Here is a 21209-nt window from a genome sequence, read left to right as displayed (position 1 = left end):
AATTTAGACCCCTTCCTTACACCACAGACAAAGTTTAACTCAGAATGGATCACAGATCTAACTGCAAGAGTTCAAATTATAAATTACTAGAAGAAAACCTAGAAGTCAATCTTAATGACATTGGATTAGGCAATGATTTCTTAGATATGACACAAAAGCAAAAAGGACAAAAGAAAACTAGATAAATTGAACTATTTCAAAATTTAAAACTTTCATGCTTCAGATGATATCAATAAGGTGAAAAGGCAATGCCTAGAATTGGAGAAGGTATTTGTAGGTCGTATTATCTGATAAGAGACTAGTGTTCAAAATATATAAAGAACTCCTACAATCTGATAAAAAGCCAATTAACCCAATTTTTAAAGGGGACAAATGATTTTAATGAACATTTTTTCAAAGAAGACATACAAATGGCCAATAAGCACATGAAAAGATGCTCAACATCATTAGCTTTTAGGAAAGTGCAAATGAAAACCACAATGAAATGCCATCTCACACCACGGGATGGATAAAACGAAAAAGATGGATAATAAGTGTTGGTAAGGATGGACGGAATGAGAAATAACGCAGCCACTGTGGAAAACAGGACGGGGCAGTTCTTTCAATGTTAAACATAGAGTTGCCATGTGACCCAATGATTCTACACCCAAGAGTAGTATATACCCAACAGAAATGAAAACATACAGCTAAAAAAAAACTTGTACACAAATTTTCATAGCAGCATTATTCATAATAATCAAAAATTGGAGACCAGCCAAATGTCCATCAACTGATGCATGGATAAATAAAATGAGGAAGATCCTAAAAATAGAATATTACTTGGCAATAAAAAAGAATGAAGTACTGATATGTGCTACAACACAGATGAATCTTGAAAAAATGTTGCTAAGTGAAAGAAGATAAAGACCACACGTTAGATACGTGATTCCACTTACGTGAAGTCCACAATAGGCCAATCTATAGAGACAGAAAGTAGATTAGTTGTTGCCCAGGGCTTAGCAACTATTGTATATAGGATTTCTTTTTGAGATAATAAGAATGTTTTAAACTTAAATTGTGGGGACAATTGCACAAATCTGTGAATACACGAAAAGCCATTGAATTGTATACTTTAAATGGGTGAATTTTAGGGTAGGAAATTAAATCTCAATAAAAATGTTTTAAAAATAAATGAACTTGGTCTCTCTAAAATTAAAAAAAAAAGGGGGGGCCTTGCGGATTAGTGAGAATTAGATTTAATTACCAGTTCCCCCACAACTAGTTATGTGGTCTTAGGCAAATTCCTGTACCACTCTGAGCCTCAATAAATGGTAGCTTTTTATCATTCAATAGAAAGCCAAGTAAGGAGAGGTAGGGATGTGCAGCCTCAGGGTTACGGTGAAGGCAGATCCAAAGTGATCCTCTGGGGTGAAAGATGCACATCCCAGACCACCAGCTAGACTTTGATTCTTAGTCCCTGTCCATTCCCCAGAAGCAGGTGCCTTTCCTAAATATCACACACACAATGGTGCCCCTGGAAACCTGTTAGGCAGTGGGTACTGGCCACAACTCTCCCATCAGACAGCAACATGTGACCATCCTTATCTCCCACCTATGGCTAGATTTGCAGCAAGAACAGAAGCATTGACAATATTAATGGAACAATATTAAGCAAGGATCCCAACAACCAAATGCTAGGCCATTTTCATCTTGCACTGTTCATCGGGAGGGCCGTTCTCCCTAGTGCTCATAAGGCATTAGATGCTTTGAGCTTTGCATTCTCAACGGCATAATGAAAATAGATGTTGAATGCTAAAACATAAACATATGTATCATTTATAATGCATTCAGATGTTTTTTAATTATTTGTGGTTCCTGAAAGTTATTTGACCTATCATGCATATATATCCAAGCAATGTTTATATTAGAACCACAGCCTCAATGTACGCAATTCTAGCTCCTTGGCATTCCTGTCTACGGAATTAAAATTAAGTGAGTCAGTGGTCAATAAAAGTTACATGTGATTTCCATAAAATTATTCATTGTATATTGCTCTGGGGTGGAGAAAGAAGTTTGCATGGCATTGCCGAAGCTGACAGAACACAGAATTCTTGCTTTCTGATGAGGGTGGCAGCGATGATTAGTCTTTGCTAAGAATGAATGCATTATTTCCCTGAATAATTGATGGTCTTGGACTTGCTCTTCGTCTAAAAAGAAAAAAAGATTACTCAGAGGGCCACCCTCTCTCTCTTCAGTTTAATTCCTATTTTCTTTAAGAAAAAAAAAATTAAAAAGCCAGTATTCTGAGCTCAAAAACACCACATTCTTCTGTTTTGATGCTTGCATAAATTTGCATGTTAACATGAATGGTTCCAACTTAAAGAATGTAAAACGAAATGAAATTTGAATTCAAATCCAAGATGGAGAAAAGATACATGTAAAAGCAACAGATTTTCAATCTTGTTGATTTTTTTTTTCAGGAACCAGATTAGGAAAGACATAAACACACACACACTCATGCACGCACACACATACACACACACACACACACACACACACAGAGTCTTCTAGTTTCAAAGAAGAGTGGCACTCAGAGCAGGTACTCCCACAGAGCACCCCCATACACACACTAGGAGTATTCACAGATCACAGCAAAAATTATGAAGCTGTGTTTTAATGACTGGATGCCACCATCAGACTCAGAAATATGACTCAGAGGACATGCTCACTATCACATTTCTACTTTTGGAGGCCCACCCAGAAGAAATGAAATGTAAGGAGCATTGTGTGAGTAGCTCGAGCAAACACAGGCATGAATGTGCCTCTGCCAGCCCTAAGAGCCATTTCTCACTCCATGCCCTGATGTCCCCACTGCACCAGGAAGGCAGCACGGCACAGCGGTCAGTGCGCAGGCTGTGATGGACAGACCTGCGCTGGAATCCCAGATCCGCCACCAGGCATGGCGGCGTGACCCTTGGAAAATGACTTACTCTGTGGAAATTACTCTTTAATGAGTTTTCATTAGAGTAGTACCAGCCTCATAGATTTTTTTGTGAGAATAAAATGAGACAATATAGTGCACTTCAAACAGTGTCTGCACGGAGCGAGCACTCGATAAGCTCAGCCGTTGTGGGGGCGGCTGGTGTGGTGCTGGTTATTACCACGATTCAGTGTTTGGGTGATGGTCTCCAGAGGCACCAGGCCTGAAACTATTAATGTTTCTTTCTTTCTCCACCTACCATCCCATGTTGTGCGCACGGCACCACCCAGCAGAGACACACAGATGGAGTCACGGCGGAGCCCGTTGCCCGTGAGCTCTGACTGCAGGATGGGGAGACATGTGGCGCTCTCCCTCGATCCCTCCCCACATAACCCTCCTCGCGGCCCAGTCTCCCTTTGCTCAGGCTTTCCAAACAAAATGACAACGGGATCTCAACAAATAAAGGGACGACGAGTAACAAGCACCGCGTCTTACCTCATCGTCACCTGCAGCCGCGTTTCTTTCCAATTTCTGGACAACCGACTTGCTGCTCTCCTTGAGCATTTTCTCTCGAACTTTGCTTTCGTACTCAGGCCGGGAATGTTCCTAAACCAAAGAGTCAGAGACTGGTTAGTAAACGGGAGGCAGAGCGAGTCTGGCCTGCAGCCGCATGGACGTTAAAGTCGGGGTTCGGGATTGGACACTACAGGATGGGAACTGCCACACCACACACGTCACAAGGAGTCGAGACATAACATCCTAACAAGAGCGCAACGTCAGGGAGAGAAAAGGAACACAGGACACTTGGTATCACACTGAAAACCAAACCTTGGCACGCTCCTGGGGACAGCGCCGGCGTTGAAAAAGGAGAGAGGAAATGTTAATGGGCCGGCAGATACAGAAAGAAGCCATGTGCTTCGCACAGCAGTGTGACCCACGGCAGAGGGATACATCTGGTCATCCCACCAACGATCTTCATATCTCTAACTTCCAATGAGCCAAATCTCAGCTGGAGAAACAGCTGTGCCCCGCATCTGGGAGTTAGGGCGACAACAAAACGCATTCCCTGCTCCGATATCCTGTGAGCTACAATGGCGACCAATAAACATCAAAGTCAAAGGTGGCCATGGGGAATCTTAAACCTCAAGTGCCTGGACCTGTTTCCTGTGCAGCCTAGGTGAGTAACTCACTGGCAAGTACACCAATGCTCAGGAGACATCACTGGGCCACTCAGCGGTAGGAACCTGCCTTGTGAGTCACCAGACATGGGAAAGAACCCCTCACTAATCCGGGGGGCCTTACAGCAATGCAGATGCTGGGGCCGGAGGAGGCGTAACTCACTTCAAAGAGAATTTAACAGTGTACACCTGGCTTCACTGGCAGGCCTTCCCTGCAGCTTCCAGCTCAAGGACAAATATCTACAGGTGTGAGGACTTCGTGTTCCTGTGTCATTTACTGATCACTCCTAGGGAGGGATTCAGATGGGGGCTCACAGTGGGCTTTGCTGTTCAAAGAACAAACATTTCCTTATCACTGTCCCGTGTCAAGGAGTTCAAAGGCCAACAAGCTAAGCTCCTGAACTGTCTCTGGCCTTCTCAAGCCACGCCGTGACACGGGAGAGGAGAATCACGCACCCAACGCGCACAACCAATACAACAGCAGGAGATGCCAGCCACATGTTGTGAAGGCCTCCACTGTCACCCAGTCTTCCTGGAGACATCAGCCCCACCCCTTCCAGGAGGCTTCTCTGACTGTTGCAACGTACTTACCAGATGGAGTCTCCTTGCTCTCCCAATTCCTGCAGTTTTATAGCTCATACCACACATGGTAGCTCTCGCCTACGTGTTTTTCTGTGATTATTTCCTCGCTGTTTAGCGTGTGAGAGTGTCTTACCCTAACAGAAGGATTGGCTACCTGCTCTGCACTACCCTGTGCTGCTCACAGCAATGGCAGCACACAGAGCACACAGCAATCTCTAAATGCTGTGAAGGGCGTTTGATTCTGCGTCTTACCTTCATTCGCTCTCCAACACACCATTTCCTGAGGTGTGCACCAAGAGATTTTTAGCTAAAAGACGATTCCAGGGTCTAAAAGATTGGAAAACACTGCACAATGTTTCACCTTCCTGAGAGCCACAATGAGCATCTTAAAAGCTCTGAAAAGTATCTCTGTGAAGACATTTGCTTAACTTCCTTCAGCCCACTATTCCCCACGGAGCAGCTTTTGCCTGGAGCAATTAATGCCCTGCAGAAATACTTGGAGACATGCGATTTCAAGTTCTCCTCCAGGGCCCCTGAAATTGGCTTGCTTTTTTTCTTCTACATTATTCCAATGGAAAATTTTAATTAAAAATGGTACAGTATCTTTTGGTGAGCACCGGAATATGGGTTCTAAGCTTCTTTGAGCCAGAGGAGTGTCTCCCCGTTCATGCCCCACAAAGGGGCTGATGAAGGGTCTCCTAACAGACTGGCAGGAGGTTTCCGACTGCCTCCGGCTTTCTCAGACAGGCTGTGACACACACAGAGGGGTTTGCTTGTATCCGTCTAGGTATGGCTGTGGCCCACCTGCCCCATGCTGGCCTCAGTTCAGATCCCCTCCTCTTTTCAGAACAAGTGCAGCTTTCTCGGCACATGGACGGGAGTCTGAAACTCACATCAGAGTCAGGGTGCTCTGCGCTCTGGCTGAAGCAAGTCAGACAAGGGTCTCCCTGTTTGCAGCCAAGTAGGTTGGGTGAGGTTACAGAATCCCTCAAAAGTAGACAACTGACCGTCTGCACAGAGCAGAATCTAGACCCCGAGAAGGCTGCTTTGACACACCCAGCCATGGGCAGATCCGCATCGTTCCTGATGTTCCCAAACACAACCTCCCTGGATGGGCCATCTGATGCCAAAGCCGCACTAACGCATCACCCCTCTCCCCAAGACCCTGGGAACTGTCTCCTTCTGCTCTGTCTCCCCAGGAGCAGGCAGAGAGGAAGAACCTAGGCCTGCTCAGGACCGCCTTGGCTGATCCAAAGAGGTAAATCCAGAAATAGGTGCAGCACACGTCTTCTACCAAGCGCCAGCAAGCACCCGCTACGCTCTGAGCTCTTTTCTAGGCACTGAGGCCCTAAGTGGAGGAAGGCGACGGTGAGTAAACTAGCACGCAAGTAGGAAACTACCCAATGAGGATAAGAACCGTAGAAGAAATAAAGCGGGGTGGCCGCTTCAGACTGGGGAGTCAGGGAAGGCCAATCTGAAGACGGTAACATTTTCACAGAGACAGAAAAGTCAGGAAAGAGCAGACCACATGGAGACTGGGAAAAGCACTCTGTGCAGCAGGAACAGCCAGTGCAAGGACTGGAACGAACTCGGGAGGAAGGAAGGCTATGTGGCTGGACGGTCTGAGCAGGGACAGTGCCGAGGTCAGAAAGGCAGGCGAGGGACTGGTTTTCTGTGCGATGGGAAGCCGCTGAGGACATCCAAAGCTTGCCGTGCTGGGTGAGGGGCAGGAGAGAGAGGGAGGGCAGGACACCTGTGTTCAGATAAGGCCACGCGCTCTAAGAGGCCCCGGACTGTGACAGAAGCTCACTGGGCAAGAGGCCCCCTGAGCTGAAGGTCACCACACTTCAGAGCGAAAGACCCTAGAGGTCTGGCAGGCCTCCCTGCGACAAGGGCAGACAGGATGCAACGGAGTCCTTCAGCAGGTTCCTTGGTGGTGTCCACAGGGACACCCCATAGGCAAGGGCCGCATGGCCCGGTGGGTTGGCTGTCGGGTTTGTTTGCTCACTTCCTTCCCTGTCCTCATAAGCATGCAGTCTCCAGTCTTTCTCCCGCTTCCCCCTGGTTTACAAGCTGGACTTGAGCCCCCTGCTCATTCCAGCCCTGTTGGGGCAGCCCACATGTTGGAGTATGTGTGAGCTAGCACCCTCCCTCCCCCCAGGAGGCAAATGTTTGCTAGTGAAGACCACAGGGAAGAACCATGTCTGGAGGTTACAGACAGCTAGCAGCCTGGCAAGCACTGCTGATACTGGGAGAAGGTGTCTGGTTAAACCAGAAAAAACCTCCAATCAAGGCCTGCATGGACCCTGCCTCCCTCTTGCCCTTCACTTGAATGTAGGTTAAACCTGCTTCGACGCACAACACTTCGTGGCAGTGCCAGGATCCTTGTTCAAGTCACAGAGACCTTGCTGTCCTGCCCCTCCATGTCTCCCATGGCCTAGCGGATGTAGATTAGCCATCAGGACCCTCCCTGGCCCGGCCCCCACACTGTACCTGCATCCTTGTCCCCCGTTGCCTCCCGAACCCAGTCGTCTGCAGCCAACTCGACTTTGCAGACATCTTGCTGCTCCTTACCCACAGCCCTCGCTTTCCCACGTCCAGACATCTGTGGCTGTTTTCACCTTGTAGGTGTCCCTTCTTCCCTTTGCTGCCCATTAAAAGTCAACCAGTCTTTAAAACCCTGCTTTTTCTTTTTAAGTATTTCCTGTTCCTACATTAGCTAGAGGAATTTCTCTCCCATACCCTCCATGCTATTCTAAACACTAAAGACCAGACAGCACCTGCTGGATGTAACCCTTTGGAGATCAGACACCATACCTGGGGTCGCTCCATATTCCACACCAAACCTGGCACACAGTACGTGCTTAACGACTATGTTCAGAATGTGTGCTAGCCCAACATAGAAATAGGTTAAGAGAAGAGACAAGGTTGTGCTCCTTCTCGCTCGTGCCTGGCCCTGGGCCGTGCACATGTGGGGCACAGCAGCCGTGCCACAGAACCAACCAGCCCTGCAGCAACCTCCCACGGAGATCCCGGCAGGCATGTCTTCTTATGCCACGGGTACATCAGTCTTGGCCAGGCCACTCTCAGCCAGCACATGAGCTCCTCAAGTCATGTACCTCCCAGGAAGTTACCATGGCTCATTGGGTTAAACAGATAAACAGGAAACCTGGCTACAGAAAGAAAAATGGATTATAATCTCACTCCTGCCAGGGGCTTGTTACAGAGATTTCAAGGGTATTGAGTTATAACTCATGCTTTTCTATGTGAGAGAATGTGTTTACACTTTCTCTCTAACAGGGAGATTTGAGGGCTTCCTCGACCCTACTTAGCAGGCACACTTGGCTTGTCTCTGGCCCCACACAGGCTTGGATGCCAGGATGTTTCTTCTTCTCTTCTTTGGAGACATCCTAGCCCTCTGCGTTCATTAGGAAAGTAAGAACTGCACCCCACCCACCTCCCCCAACCACAACTCTCTCTCTGTCTCTTTCTCTTTCTCTCTCTCTCTCTCTCTCTCTCATACACACACACACACACACACACACACACACACACACGAAGATATATTTCAACTGAAGCAAACAGGACCAATAGTACAAAGACGTCCTAACTAGATCACCCACAGTCTAATTTCTATAACTCTTTCTATTGGAAGCACCAGTTCAGATATTTTCCTCCAAGAAAAGCAATTGTCTTTATTATCCTGTGTTCCTTTTGTTTCTAGATAATTTGAATCCTGTCTGAAGGCAGAATCCATATGTACATTCTCTCTCTTGCCATAGAATCCACAGTGGTGTTAGTCTCAGGGCACATGCGTGACGCCTAGGGTTGAAGCAGAGAGGGTGCCCGTCCCAGTGCACGGTAATGGGGTGAGGGGGATGGGATGCTATCAAGTGAAGACCTACAGCAGGTAGAGAAAAGCTCCATCACCACCTCTCCTCCCAGCACCTTCAGGCGGCACAACCTGGATTGGCAGGTTCCATTCCATGCAGCTGCCCTGGGGCTCCTGCCATTACTCCGCCCTCCTGCTCAAAGGTAAGTTGACTAACCAGAGCATTAAGAAAAGGAAATGATGACACACCACAGACATGGGGACACAAGGCTTGAAAACAGACTAAACTGGTGATTTCACTTCTTGGCCTCATAAAATGTCAGGGCCACAAAGCCAGAGGTCCTAAGCCCAGGGCAAAGCCCATGGGTCACTGCAAGGAAGTGTGGGGCAGGCTGTGCTCTGTGCAGCCACCTGTGGCTGGGGGCTGCCTGCACAAGTGGGTACTCGGGCAACAGAAAGTGCCTCCCGTCACCCATAGCATCCCAGTGTTGGGCATCCCTATCCGATATCCACGTTCAGCCCATGGGGGCATGTGATGTTAGTAGCCCTTGAAGGCGTTAATGGTCAGAACAGAGGGGACTCTCTGAGCTTGAAGGAGGAAGAAGAGGGGAGGAGGGCTGAGCGGCGGGGGGGCTGCTATTTAGAGAAGCAGGAGTCACAGTGGAAATAGACAATGTGAGTAACCGCCACACGCTGCCCATCATAAACGCACGGTCAGCTGAGACTGGGGTGCTGATTTGTTCACACCCTTTAAACACCATCTGTGCAGAAAGCTAGACTCTAGGAGGAGGTACCCTGTTCCCTCAGCTGGCACTCCAGGTTCATGCACAGTGGACTGGCTTACACCGTAGAGGCCACGTGGTTCTTTCTTCTTCCACGAGCATGAAAGGCAACAAGCACCTCGCACCCCTGCCTTTCCTTGGCCCCCAGAAGGCTCACAGAGGCATTCTGACATAGCCCCAGCTGTCTGGCTTCACGCTCTCAGGGATACTCCTTGCCTCTTTTTCTTGAGTCTTATGCCATCTCTTTGCCCAGAGCAGGGCACTGGGACGCCTGGCCACCCATCAGACCCAACACCTTCCAGCTCGAGGAAAGGGGACACTTGACCTCTCGGCCTCAGTGCATATCAGGCACAGCTCAGCCCACGGAGCCAAGCTACCCAAGCAGCGACGGCGAACACGCGTGGCTGTCTCGCTCAGGATAGCCGTTCCCAGGCTCAAAGCAAAGCGAGGGCCCACGGAAGTACGCAGCAGAACTCACTTCTTCCTCTTCTAGACCAGTCAGGTCCCAGAAGTAGCCTAGTCGCATCTGTAGTCTCTTCCAGTTTTCCAGAAACATAGTAGCTTAAAAAGAAAAAAAAAAACTCGATTATTTTTGAAGAGTGGATTCTGAGTACCCTTTGAGTTCACCAGCAGAGAAGGGGGATAAACTTACAGATTTCATATTTAAGAGCTCTCTTTAAAGCATTCAGCCCCTTTTTCCTACTTCTAGCTGGAACTGCTTGAAAGACTCCACATCCTTGAGAGCCAAGAGATACGTCAGCGACAAACACACACGCACACTCCTCTCCCATCTCTAGGTTATGAGAAAGGGGCGAACACTGAGCCCGAGAAATAAAGGAAGAACGGAAGGATGAAGAAAGTAGAAACGGAGGGGTCTTCGTGTAGTCTTCGTGACCAGCCTCGCCTTGCCTGTGCACGCATTCCTTCCTCCCGCACCGTCGACAGCACTCCACTCTCCTCCCCCACTTCTTTCTTTCTGTCCCCAGCATCGCTTCCCTTTCTGGGCCCTGATCACCTCATTCTGAGGTTACATAGCAGTCTCCTAACAGTTCTACCCGTCTCCAGACGCTCAGCCTTCCAACCCATCCTGCATGCAGCTGACACTTTAATCTCTGTAAAGCAGCATGCACTTTCTCCCCTTGCTTAGCAAGTATTTGCAGAATGTCTACCATGCCACACAGCCCTCCGTCTGTCTGTGCCACCCACGGCCCCTTGAAGGGCAAGGCCGGCGTGCTCTAGGGACAAGCCTGGCCCCCTCCCCTCCGTTACACCAGGGTTGGATGCCTGCCCCAGGGCCTGCTGATGGACCAGTCAGGTTCTCTCTTTAGAAAATTAAAACTAAGAGTCACGAAGAGAAGAGGAATGAGAGAGACCAGCAGTATCTAAAAGGGGGAAGGCTGCGGCTTCTGACAGCTTCTCAGCTCCACTCCGCAGGGGCCAGGCTATATTTCATTTCCTACTCCCGGGAGCTTGCCTCTTCCTTTTTTATAATCAATCTCTTCTTATTTGAGCGAATTTCTAATCCTGCAAGAACACTAGCCCTGTCTGAGGTATCTGCCTTGTATGAAACACCATTCTAGACATCGTGGGAGAGATGAGGCGAATCCGATGGGATTTTGCTCTCGAGTAGTTTACAGCCTCTGAGGAGAGAAGGTAAATAACTGCACTACAAGACATAAAGTGGCCAGGGCCTCGAGAGTGGCATGGAGAGACAGCTGTGGGCCTGTGGAAGAGGCATCTGCGCTGTGTTCTGCAGAGCAGCGGGTCTGGGCAGAGCAGGAGGAGTGGGCAGAGGAGGCCAGTGCTGCCTGCCTCTGTCCAGTGGTTCCTTGTGGTCTACAACCACATCCTTCTCTCCGATACCAGGGCGGTGTGTGTCTGGCCCGAACCATCTGCCAGTCTCATCCCATGGTTTGCAACACTCACACCTGCATCACTGCTGGGTCACCTCCTCACCATCCTCTCCATCCCCTGCTTGTGCAAATGGTCCCCTTCGCCTACTTTACTATCCTGCAGTTTCTACCCTCATCCACTCCTGACCCGGCTTGAGTCTGTCTCTTGCAGATCAGTCCCCATGGTGCCCCAGCCTCCTGCTGCTCTGTGGTCATGGCGCCTGTAAAGGGGAGAGACATCACTCCCTGAGGCCACTCTGCAGCTCCACCCCAGCCCTGGCAAGAGCCTGGGTTCACTTCACCACATTCCGTGCCTGACCACTGGCTTCCACTCACGTCTGCGCTGTGAAAACAGAACTGCCAGCGCCTCCTGGGCTCTCGGCTGCCCGTGTCTACTTTGGGCACAACACAGAACTGAGCAGAGCAAACACCTATGCGCTGGTCCAACATCCAGTTATAAAGCTCTATTTGTTTTACTTGCAGCTCCATTACGGTGCACTGATTTGTGTGTTTTTCTCCCCGGGATTTGAGGCTGTGTTCACATGAGGGTACTCGGACCTCCCAACACTGGCATTGCCCTGCGGATGCCCTGAGAACAGGGGCAGGTCCCTTCTCTTCCCAGGCTCCCTCCCCACTCCTGCGGAGCCTGCGCCCTGCGGGAACAGATGGAGGCAGAGGAGTAGCTGAGTCATGGGGGCAGGGGAGGCCACCACACGCAGGAGGAGCAACCGCCAGTTTCTGGGTGCACATCTACGCCACGTGTTTTGCACACATACCTCATTCTCTTGTCGCTGTGGGGTATGCCCAAAGTAGCATGGCACCTTGGCCAAGAGCATATGGCTTTAGTGCCACATTTACTCACTATGGGGTCCCTAGCTGGTAAGGAGCTAAGACACACAGCTAGGCCTGCCTGACCCTAAGTCGGTGTCCTTAACCTCTGTTCGAAGCCCTGTCTCGTTACTTCCCTTTTCATGGGACTTCGCTCTCCCTCCCAAAGTTCCCTGGAGTTTGAAGCCAGAACCGCAGCGGAGCTGGGTCTGAGACTCCGACAGACTCTGGTCCTGCTGACTAGGATCCTCCATGATCTGCTGGCTCTGCAGCCACCACCTCTACTGCCACCAACAGCCAGTGTCTCTCTGCGTACAACCACTTCTTCCCAGCCTCATTCCAGGCAGGCCTGGGCCCTGGCCCACCCAGCACAGCACCACTAATCATAATAATCATGGTAATGAGTGGCATTACTAGTATTTTTAATTCTAATTTATAGGCAATCATGCCTAAGGGCTTTTGGCTGCTGTGACCAAGTACACAATCACACAAAACACAGCCAGCCTATTTAAAAAACAAAACAAAACCCTACCCTGTGCCAGGAAGCTCTGGCACCGTGACACCATCCCATCCCTTAGTGCTTTCCCTGCGCTGTGATGTGCGAGGAAGAGAGGAGCAGGGGTGGGGCAGGAAGTGACTGGGGCTCTCAGCGAGTCTGGGAGGTGTCTGCTCACTGTAGCTGCTGAGGGAAGAGAAGAGGTAGTTTGGGGACTTGAAACTGGGAAGTACGATCGAAAGCCAAGTTTCTCTACACAAGGGATTACATGTCCCAAGAAAGTTCTTGAAGGATCAGAGACCCAGAATTATTAAGCTTCTTCTACTCAACAGTGGTATTAATAAGATCTGCAAGACAAATTATGGGAATAAGGGTTGTAAAATATAAAAAAATGAATATGGATTCTGGGTTCCAAATCAGCGCAGATGGATCTCAGGGTAATTACAAGATCCTGGACAAGCGGATGCAGAGCTGCCTATGGCTTCTCAGGCAGCGAGCCGCAACTTCAGTTCATCCTATTGACCCTTCCTGTCAACGACTCCAGAGCTCTGTGGTTGCAAATTCCATGTTGTCCTTCTCCTGCTCCAGTGTTTGAGGGGCTGACCACTGGCCATATGCCCCTGAAGAGCAGCTGCTCTCTCTAGCAATAGACAATAGAGTGTCCTCTGGAAACTTTTCTTGGTGGCCCAGCCATGTGGGAATTTTTCCAGTCAAGTTCTTGTCTCTGCCCAAGTAGAAGACCCCACAGTGCTGGAGGAAGGCTATGTTCCAGTCCTCCTGGCACCACTGAGAACGGGCCTCTCCCTCCCTCCTCCTTCTCGTACTTTCAGGGCGGTGTTACCCAGGGTCCATCCTGGTCTGTCCTCTAGGCCCCATGGAGTCAGAGACAAATCCAGCAGCTCTGCGGCAGGGCTGTGGTCCTGCCACTCTGCAGTCCAGGGAAAAGCGAGGGGCCTGCACCTGCGGTGGTGAGCAAAGAGCAGGTGGCTCTCAAATGGGCCGACACACGCTGACTCAGTCCCTTTTCGAATGCACGTGGGTGTGTCTTCTTAGAAATGTTCAGTTACCGTGGGGTGCTCATTCCACATTATTCCAGTTTGTGAGAATAGGAGTGTGTGTGTGTGTGTGTGTGTGTGTGTGTGGTCAGATGCTACAGCTCAGGGCAAGTTTGTTACGCTGATATTACACTGATACTCTAGGGGCAAGGAAGAAGGAGGAAAATGAAGGAACTATCTGTTCTTTCCTTAACAAATCCCTTTGGTGGAAATATTGAAAACACTACTCTGGCCCTAAATAAAACCTCCACAGTCAACTGACAGTATCCTAAAAATATTAATAGCACTGAACCCAGAGTCGGGAGACCAGACTTCAGCCCACCTATGCCACTGGCTCACTCTGTGACCATGCCAGTCCCTCTGCCACTCTGGTTATACCACATGGCACAGATGATCTTACATAACTAAGTGAAGTACCTGGAGGTGTCTTTTGGGTTTGCCAGGGGTTTTCAAAACATGCACTGGTTCAAATTTTGAATAAATGATACACAAGACTAGTACAGGGTTAACACGACTAAATCTAGGAGAAAACAGATAAAGCCATGAAGCACGTTCCTATTTCTATTCACATGTATGAGTAAAGAAGAGAAAGGTGCTATCCCTAAAATACATCTTGAGATATGAAGGAAAAATACCAAAGTAAACCGAAGGGTACGAGCATAAGAGCTGGGTCACTGCCCCCACTTGAAGGCACCACCCCTATAAGCAAGCCTCACGCTAACCGCTTACCCCACAGAGCCATGAAGATGGAGAAGAAGACGGTGGCAGGGTTGTCAAACAGGTGGCTGGCCCGCGCGGTTCCACAGGCTGAGCTGAGGTTCCAGTAGTCGCAGGACTTGTCACACAGTGGACACATGGTGAAGGCGTTCTGCTGGTCACACATCTCTCTGCTGCAACAGACAGCAGCTCCAGGTCAGGCAGAGCTCGAGCAGGGCCCAGACCAAGCAAATCACCCCAAAACAGCTCCCATTTCCAAATCCATGCTTGGGTTTGTCAGCTCCATAAGGAAGGAATGTTTAAGAAGTCGGGATTGGATTCTCCTCCTGGAGAGTGTTACTCTTACATTTTGGCCCAAACAAGCAAACAAAAAATAGATGGGCCATCTTCTGAGGTATGGGGCTTCCTGTCACTACAAGTGTCCCAGAAAGTTAGCGACCATCTGTCAGAGATATTATGCATTGAATTGTGCCTTATAAAGTCCCTTGAATACGTGCAGAGTCTATGAGATTGGCGAGATGCAGCAACAGTTGCAAATAAGTCACCAGCCTGAAGTTGGATGTCATCCATTCTTCACGTACAGCCTGTCTTCGTAAACCCTACTGGCTGTCCCTCAGTGGGCGATACTGGCCACAAGGGGAGACAAACGTGAGGGTCTGGCTGGGCCTGCATGAGCTCTCACCTCTGGAAGCAGCATCCAGGTGAGGAAGAATGGAGTAGATCTGGTAGGAAGCCCTTTTCTGGGAGCATCGGCTGTATGGCCATGTGTGAGTGGAGATTAGTAAACTCAATCTCCTAAGAATTATCATAACCATAAAATGGGATATGGGGAATGAAAGAGCAAGGTAAATTCTTCCAAGGTCTAGATTCTCTGACACTTGGAGAGAGAAGCACACACTAAATAATCTCTCCTGACCTTTTACCCTAACCTATTCCAAGTATGATATATTTCTATTTAACAGACGGATAAATGCATTTGAAATTCATGCATTAGGTGACTAGCTGGATCACAGGAATACTTGCAAATAAAAACCAAAGAATCGCCAGAGCTAACTGGCTTCCCCAACATCCCTTCGTACCACACACTGGTAGGAAAATGAATGAACCCATCACTCTGGCATGTATTATTTCTCCAGGGAAATGGGTGGATGGCTGAGCTCATGGTTCAGGGGCAAGGATGGAGACCTCAAAAGTTCATGAAAAGGAAGCATCTGCTGTTCTCACAGAGCCTCTGGAGACAGTGATGGGGACACAGAGGACTGGACACTGAAAACCACAGCCGTGTCTTCTATGGACAGAGGCGGTAGGGGGCGCTACAGAGCACGGCTGAGGGTGGGAGGCCACTTCTGGGAGAGCAAGCTGGCGCTGTGTGCGGGAGCAGGTGCTCACACGGAACCTGTGACGTCAAAGGAAGGCACGCGTCTATTTCCCGCTCCGCTGAGAAGCTCGAAGGGTGGGAGATTCACTGAGAGGGCTGTCGCCTTCCGTCAAGCCCTAGCTTCTAGCCTTCTGTTTTTAATGAGCTAGTAGGTCCCCGGCAGGGAAAGGCCTGTGTGAGGGGATGGAAAGTCCAGGTCTCTGAGGACGAGTCCCAGTCCCCCGCTGCCTCGCGCTCAGCTCTCCACTGGCACGTGTCAATGAAAATGACTCATTCACATAGAAAATATTAAATAGCAATTTCTTAATCATACGCTCCGCTGCACCAGTTTCCCCTGGGCATGTTCTTATTGGCAACTAGAGAGTAAAGTTTATGTCAAGTCTTCTGGGTCATTCTGGGTCAGACAAGTGCTTGCTATGTAGTTGAGAAGGAATTGCTACTTTCAGAGAAGAGAGTGCCCTCTTAGAAAACAGATTTACACAGAAAATTGTTTATCTGCATAAATTCCAGCAAAGAGCTTTGCTTCTCAGCTGCGACTAAGAACGTAGGTGTTCCTCGGGGCTGCCCTTCAACTCTGCGTGTTAGGGACTTCACTGTCTTCAGAATTTTTTAAAGCATGGACTGGGGAGAGAGACACTCCTAGTTGACTGAATTCTAGTTAAATCTAGTCCATGCTAAAAGGTCAGAAATGAAGAAAGCATTAGCAGCCAACTTGGTGCAAAGCACTTTGATACGTAAGTGCTGTATAAATGATTCGTTTTTAAATTAGAGTGCGGGCAGCGATCAATCGTTTGTGTGAGAGGGCAGCCGTTCTCTGCAGCATGAATTCTCCTCAAATCTCTTAAATTTGAAGTCAGAATGCTTTTATACATCAGGGTTTTTAATGCAATTTTAACAGAATTCTGGAGACATTCTGACCATGAATGACATTAAATGACTCTATTTCCTGAGAGAAGCTCTCTGGACAAGCTGAAAGATGAGGGAAGCCCACCTAGAACTGAAATCACGTCTGGGTTACTCTAGCTGCACAATCCACAGATTTCTAGTGGGAAGTAACTGTGGCTATAACTCTAATGGCGCATTTCTTCAAGCTATGGTTTTCTTGAGAAAGTGTAAGAAGGTTGGTAAATGGCCTGACAATCAGCTGGACCAAGACCCTAAAGAGAACAGTGCTCTTCGGCGTGAACCAGCGCTCACCCGTCAGGTTAGGTGACGCTGGGCTGTGCCAGCACAAAGGGAGACGGAACGAAGAGGCGATTACCCAGGAAACTCAGGCAAAACAGCTGCTTTGAAGGTCTCAGACCTGAAGTCCCCAATTTTTTTTCAATATGGTTTAGATTAATCCTTTTTTTTAAATGTCTCAATCTTCTTTACCCATGGAAGTAAGTGCTTAACGAATGAAACCAATCCCCTGGTAAATAGAGGACAGTTCTATAAATGTATCATGCACACATGCTCATATCTCATATATCAAAGTTAGTGGGAATAAAAGGCACCATTTAAAGTTCCACATAATCAATGTGAATGTTCTGGTTTTGCTATTGTCCTATAGTTAGACAAGACTTAACCACTGGAGGTAACGAGATGAAGGGTACACTGGGGCCCTCTGTATTATCTTTGCAAATTCCTGAGAATCTATAAGTTTTTCAACATAAAAAGTTTTTTTAAAGTGATAGTACATTTCAGGCTTGATGCCAAAATTAGTAATCTCTAAAATAATCCCGGAAATAATGCAAATTTTTAATCACACTTAGGAGTGGCTGAGAGACACAGACCCTTATGGAGTATGAATTCGTTTGGATTCAATACTGGGATTTAGGGAATATTGCTTTGTTGATGAGGAGTGGTATTTTGTGAGTTTCCATCAGGCCCATAGAACTTGGACTTTTGATGAATATACAATTATGTTTAAAGAATAGTTCTTTTTAAAAAAAATCTACATAAAATGTTTACTTTTTTCTATTGTTTACACCTTCCCAATTTGCCGCCCCCTAGCCTGAATCTGAAAATACAACAACCAAAACTTCAATTTTGTAGCAGTCAGTTTCAAACTGTTTTATCTGTGATCTATAATTCAGAAGAATTTTATTCCATCAGATTCCAGTATGTAAATATATACACACCCTCCCCCTCACAAACATGTTTATATAACTGAAATAAAATCTCATGAAACAACACTTATCTTTCCTTCTTGTAACGAACACTAACATCTTTTTTCATTCTATCCTATTGAGTAATCTTACTCTAGCTCCTTTAAAAAATAACCCATTGACTTGATCCCATAACCCACCAATGGGTTGCTGTCCATAGGCTGTAGAACACTGTACCCCCTGACAGGCAATATGATAACGGCAATAACAACTGCATCTTACATATGTACGTCACTGCACACGTGTCAGTGTGTGTGAATGTGGGGTGTGTGTGCCAGTGTGTAGACAGCTGTCTCTGCAGCATGTGCAGGCCATGGCATTTCTGGCTGCAGCGGTCGTTGCCATGTGTATTCCCATGTGGGGGAGCAGCATAAGTTCTAAGTCCCGACATAAACCAGCACGCTGACGCCCGCCCACTGCACTGGCACTGCTTCCCTACGCACAGCACCGGGTTTCCCAGTTTTGATCAAGCTGAAGCCAGATCTCCAGGACTCACAACTGGGAAGGGAAACACAGCCAGGCAAGCCCAGGTGAAGCTACTGAGCTGTCAAGGAGGACATGAGCCCTCTGGAAGACTTCACTGCTTACTGGAAAAAGCAGAGACTTTGGAGCAGGAGGCAACAGAGTTCAACTCCCAGCTCTGACAATTAGAGATTGTTGAACTGGACAATTTATGTGACCTCACTTGGCATCAATTTTTCCACCTCTGTTAACAGAAAATAATAATACTTATCTTAAGGAGTTTACAATGTTGATCTCTTACAGGATCAAAGAAACTAGTTTTCTGTTGTTGCTGTTGTTTTGTTTTGTTTTGTTTTTTTAATTGAGACAGGGTCTCATTGTGTCACCCAGGCTAAAGTGCAGTGGTGTCATCATAGCTCACTGCAGTCTCAAACTCCTGGGCTCAAGTGATCCTCCTGCCTCAGTCTCTTGAGTAGCTGGGACTACAGGCATGTGCCACTGTCTCCAGCTAATTTTTAAAAATTTTTTTAGAGACAGGGTCTCTCTACGTTGCTCAGGCTGGTCTCGAACTCCTGGCCTCAAGCAATCCTCCTACCTCAGCCTCCCAAAATGCTAGGATACAGGCATGAGCCACCACCCCAGGCCTAGAAACATCTACCTAGCACCATGCCTGGCACAAGGTAGGTATTTGGTAAGTATTAGTTCTTCCCTCAGTCTAGATGGGGTGGGAAAGACAGAACCCAACAACCCATCTCCTGTGACAAAAGTCCCAGAATTCCCAATTATGAATGTTTGATAAATGATACTGGAGTTTTATACACAAAAATATCCAAACTCTTGTCTCATACCAGTGATTTAGCTTTACTCTAGACATTGACAATATAATGTCCAGTTTAGTTAATTTGCAAGACCATTTCTATGGATTGACATCGTGGCAAGAAGTGCTACCTGGTTCCTGCCCACTGGTGGCTATCCTTTTCCCAAAAGAACACAGCTCTTGGCCCTTTCTTCAGGATGGCCATTATGTCCCCCATTTCCAGCCCCAACTACAGCAGACATGCATGTCCTCACCTGCATGGCTACTGAGGGCACATCATGTTGGTACAGAGTGATCCTGCCCAGTCACAACTGATTGGTCCAGGGCCTCCATCTAAGTCAAATTGGGCCAACAGGACTTTTTTGCTCAAGACCAATAGAGTATAAAGCTCTAAGGTATGACACCCATGAGCTACTAGCAGCAATGTTTACATTAGAGTGAAACCAATAAATACTAGAAAGAATCAGAGACAGGAGACAGGAAGGAGTCCCCCTTGCGGCATACCTGAGGCTACCACATGCCTGCCACTGGGTATCCTGAGCTGCCCAGAGCTCACCTTCTTTGCTTAATCTAGTTCAAGTTGCATTTCTATCACTTGCAACCAAAAGAGCATTAAAATATGATAACCATGCTTCAGTTTGCAAAGACAAAGATGACAAGAAGTTTAAATTCTGAATATTAGCTAAGTGTCTCTTTTCTCCCTTTTACTCTATTTCCATAATTTGAATTATTCAACAATTATTAATATTTATTAATCTTCTACTGTGTGGCAGACACAGTCTTCTTCAATCCTCACAACACCATGAGGTAGGTGTTATGATCACCTCTGACAGCCGAGGAAACCAAGACCCAGGGAGTCAACTGTCCAGTCACACAGCTAATGTATAACGCTGTGTGTCTTAAAAGATGCCATTGTTCGGGGCTTATTTTCTGTGTAGCCTCTCTCTTCCCCATAAAGACTAGCCTTTGTCCTATCTCCTGGCTCTCCAAGGGCCCCACCAGGGAGGCTGTGACTTCCCATAGTTCCTGACTACCTGAAACAGAGGCTGAGCTTCCTCAGTTTAGAGCTGCCTGCTTCTTCTTAGCATTTTATTCCAACAGTGCCTGACCACACAGACGTGTGATTACCACCTAATGATACTCAACACATCCTGTCTTGGGTCTTATGGGAAAACAAAGGAAAAAAGTCAGGACGTTGAGGCAAAGAAAGCATTTCTCTGGCATGAGTTTTTTTCATCAGGTATTGTCCACCTGCCCACATTAGACCTTGGCCCCCATGCCATTCCCAGAATCTACAGCTCCTAGATCTGTCTCTGGAGGAAAGTTATATACGTCATAGGGAAGGAAAAGGATAGAGGGTGAGGATTTGGAAGGAAGCGTGTGAAACATGCTTGCACCTGGGATGAAACTCCAAATTATTAACACATGGGAACTGAGGCTTTTTCTTAAAAACTAACTTACCTGGGAATATCTTCTTCGATTGTTGCACATCCATAAAGAAACACGATCACCCCGATTACAGAAGATGGGATGAGGAATGATGTATATAATCCCAGCCAGGCAAAATACAGTCCGATTTTTTCTCCAAAATACTTTCTGGGAAAGAAAGAAAGAAAAGAAAATGAAACACATTAAAATTATATACTTTCCTTATTTCTGTTTGCTATATGCCTAAGGATGGGTCAACGTAGATATTCATTCTTCTTGTAATGAATACAAAGGGATAGAAGTTACAAGGGAGAGGGGGGAACCTCGGCCCAAGGAATCAGCAACTAGCCTTTGGCTGCTCATGCGACAAAGATAGTTGGAAGAAGGAATCCAGGCCCGACAGCAAACTAAAAATATGTCATAAATTTTGGCATCTTTACCAAAAATGAACAACACATCATCACTTCATAAGTGCCATAGTACTCAACCCACAGGAAAACATACCCTTTTGCAACTAGCTTATTTACACGAAACACACAAATCATGTATTTGGGCATGTATACTTAGATATGCAAACCAACATACACACACTCACTGAAAAATGGTTAGAAGAAATTCAATAAAATATTAGTACTGGCTTCTTTGGATGATGG

The 21209-nt window shown here is 47.4% G+C and overlaps 1 protein-coding gene across 1 annotated transcript in view; it reads right to left on the bottom strand.

The window, feature by feature from the left end:
* Positions 1-21209, bottom strand: part of ANO2 (anoctamin 2, calcium activated chloride channel) — a 361968-nt gene that overhangs the window by 163539 nt on the left and 177220 nt on the right. Inside the window, exons 12-16 of the mRNA XM_012637807.1 lie at positions 20590-20724; positions 14334-14494; positions 9812-9894; positions 3788-3799; positions 3455-3565 (exon numbers count right to left, since the gene is read on the bottom strand). Of these exons, the coding sequence (XP_012493261.1) occupies positions 3455-3565; positions 3788-3799; positions 9812-9894; positions 14334-14494; positions 20590-20724 (502 nt within the window). The remainder of the gene's footprint in view (positions 1-3454; positions 3566-3787; positions 3800-9811; positions 9895-14333; positions 14495-20589; positions 20725-21209) is intronic.

The sequence above is a fragment of the Propithecus coquereli genome, unplaced genomic scaffold, assembly GCF_000956105.1.
Source record: "Propithecus coquereli isolate 6110/MARCELLA unplaced genomic scaffold, Pcoq_1.0 Scaffold124, whole genome shotgun sequence".
Taxonomy (NCBI): domain Eukaryota; kingdom Metazoa; phylum Chordata; class Mammalia; order Primates; family Indriidae; genus Propithecus; species Propithecus coquereli.
This window is presented reverse-complemented; position numbering and strand designations above follow the sequence as displayed.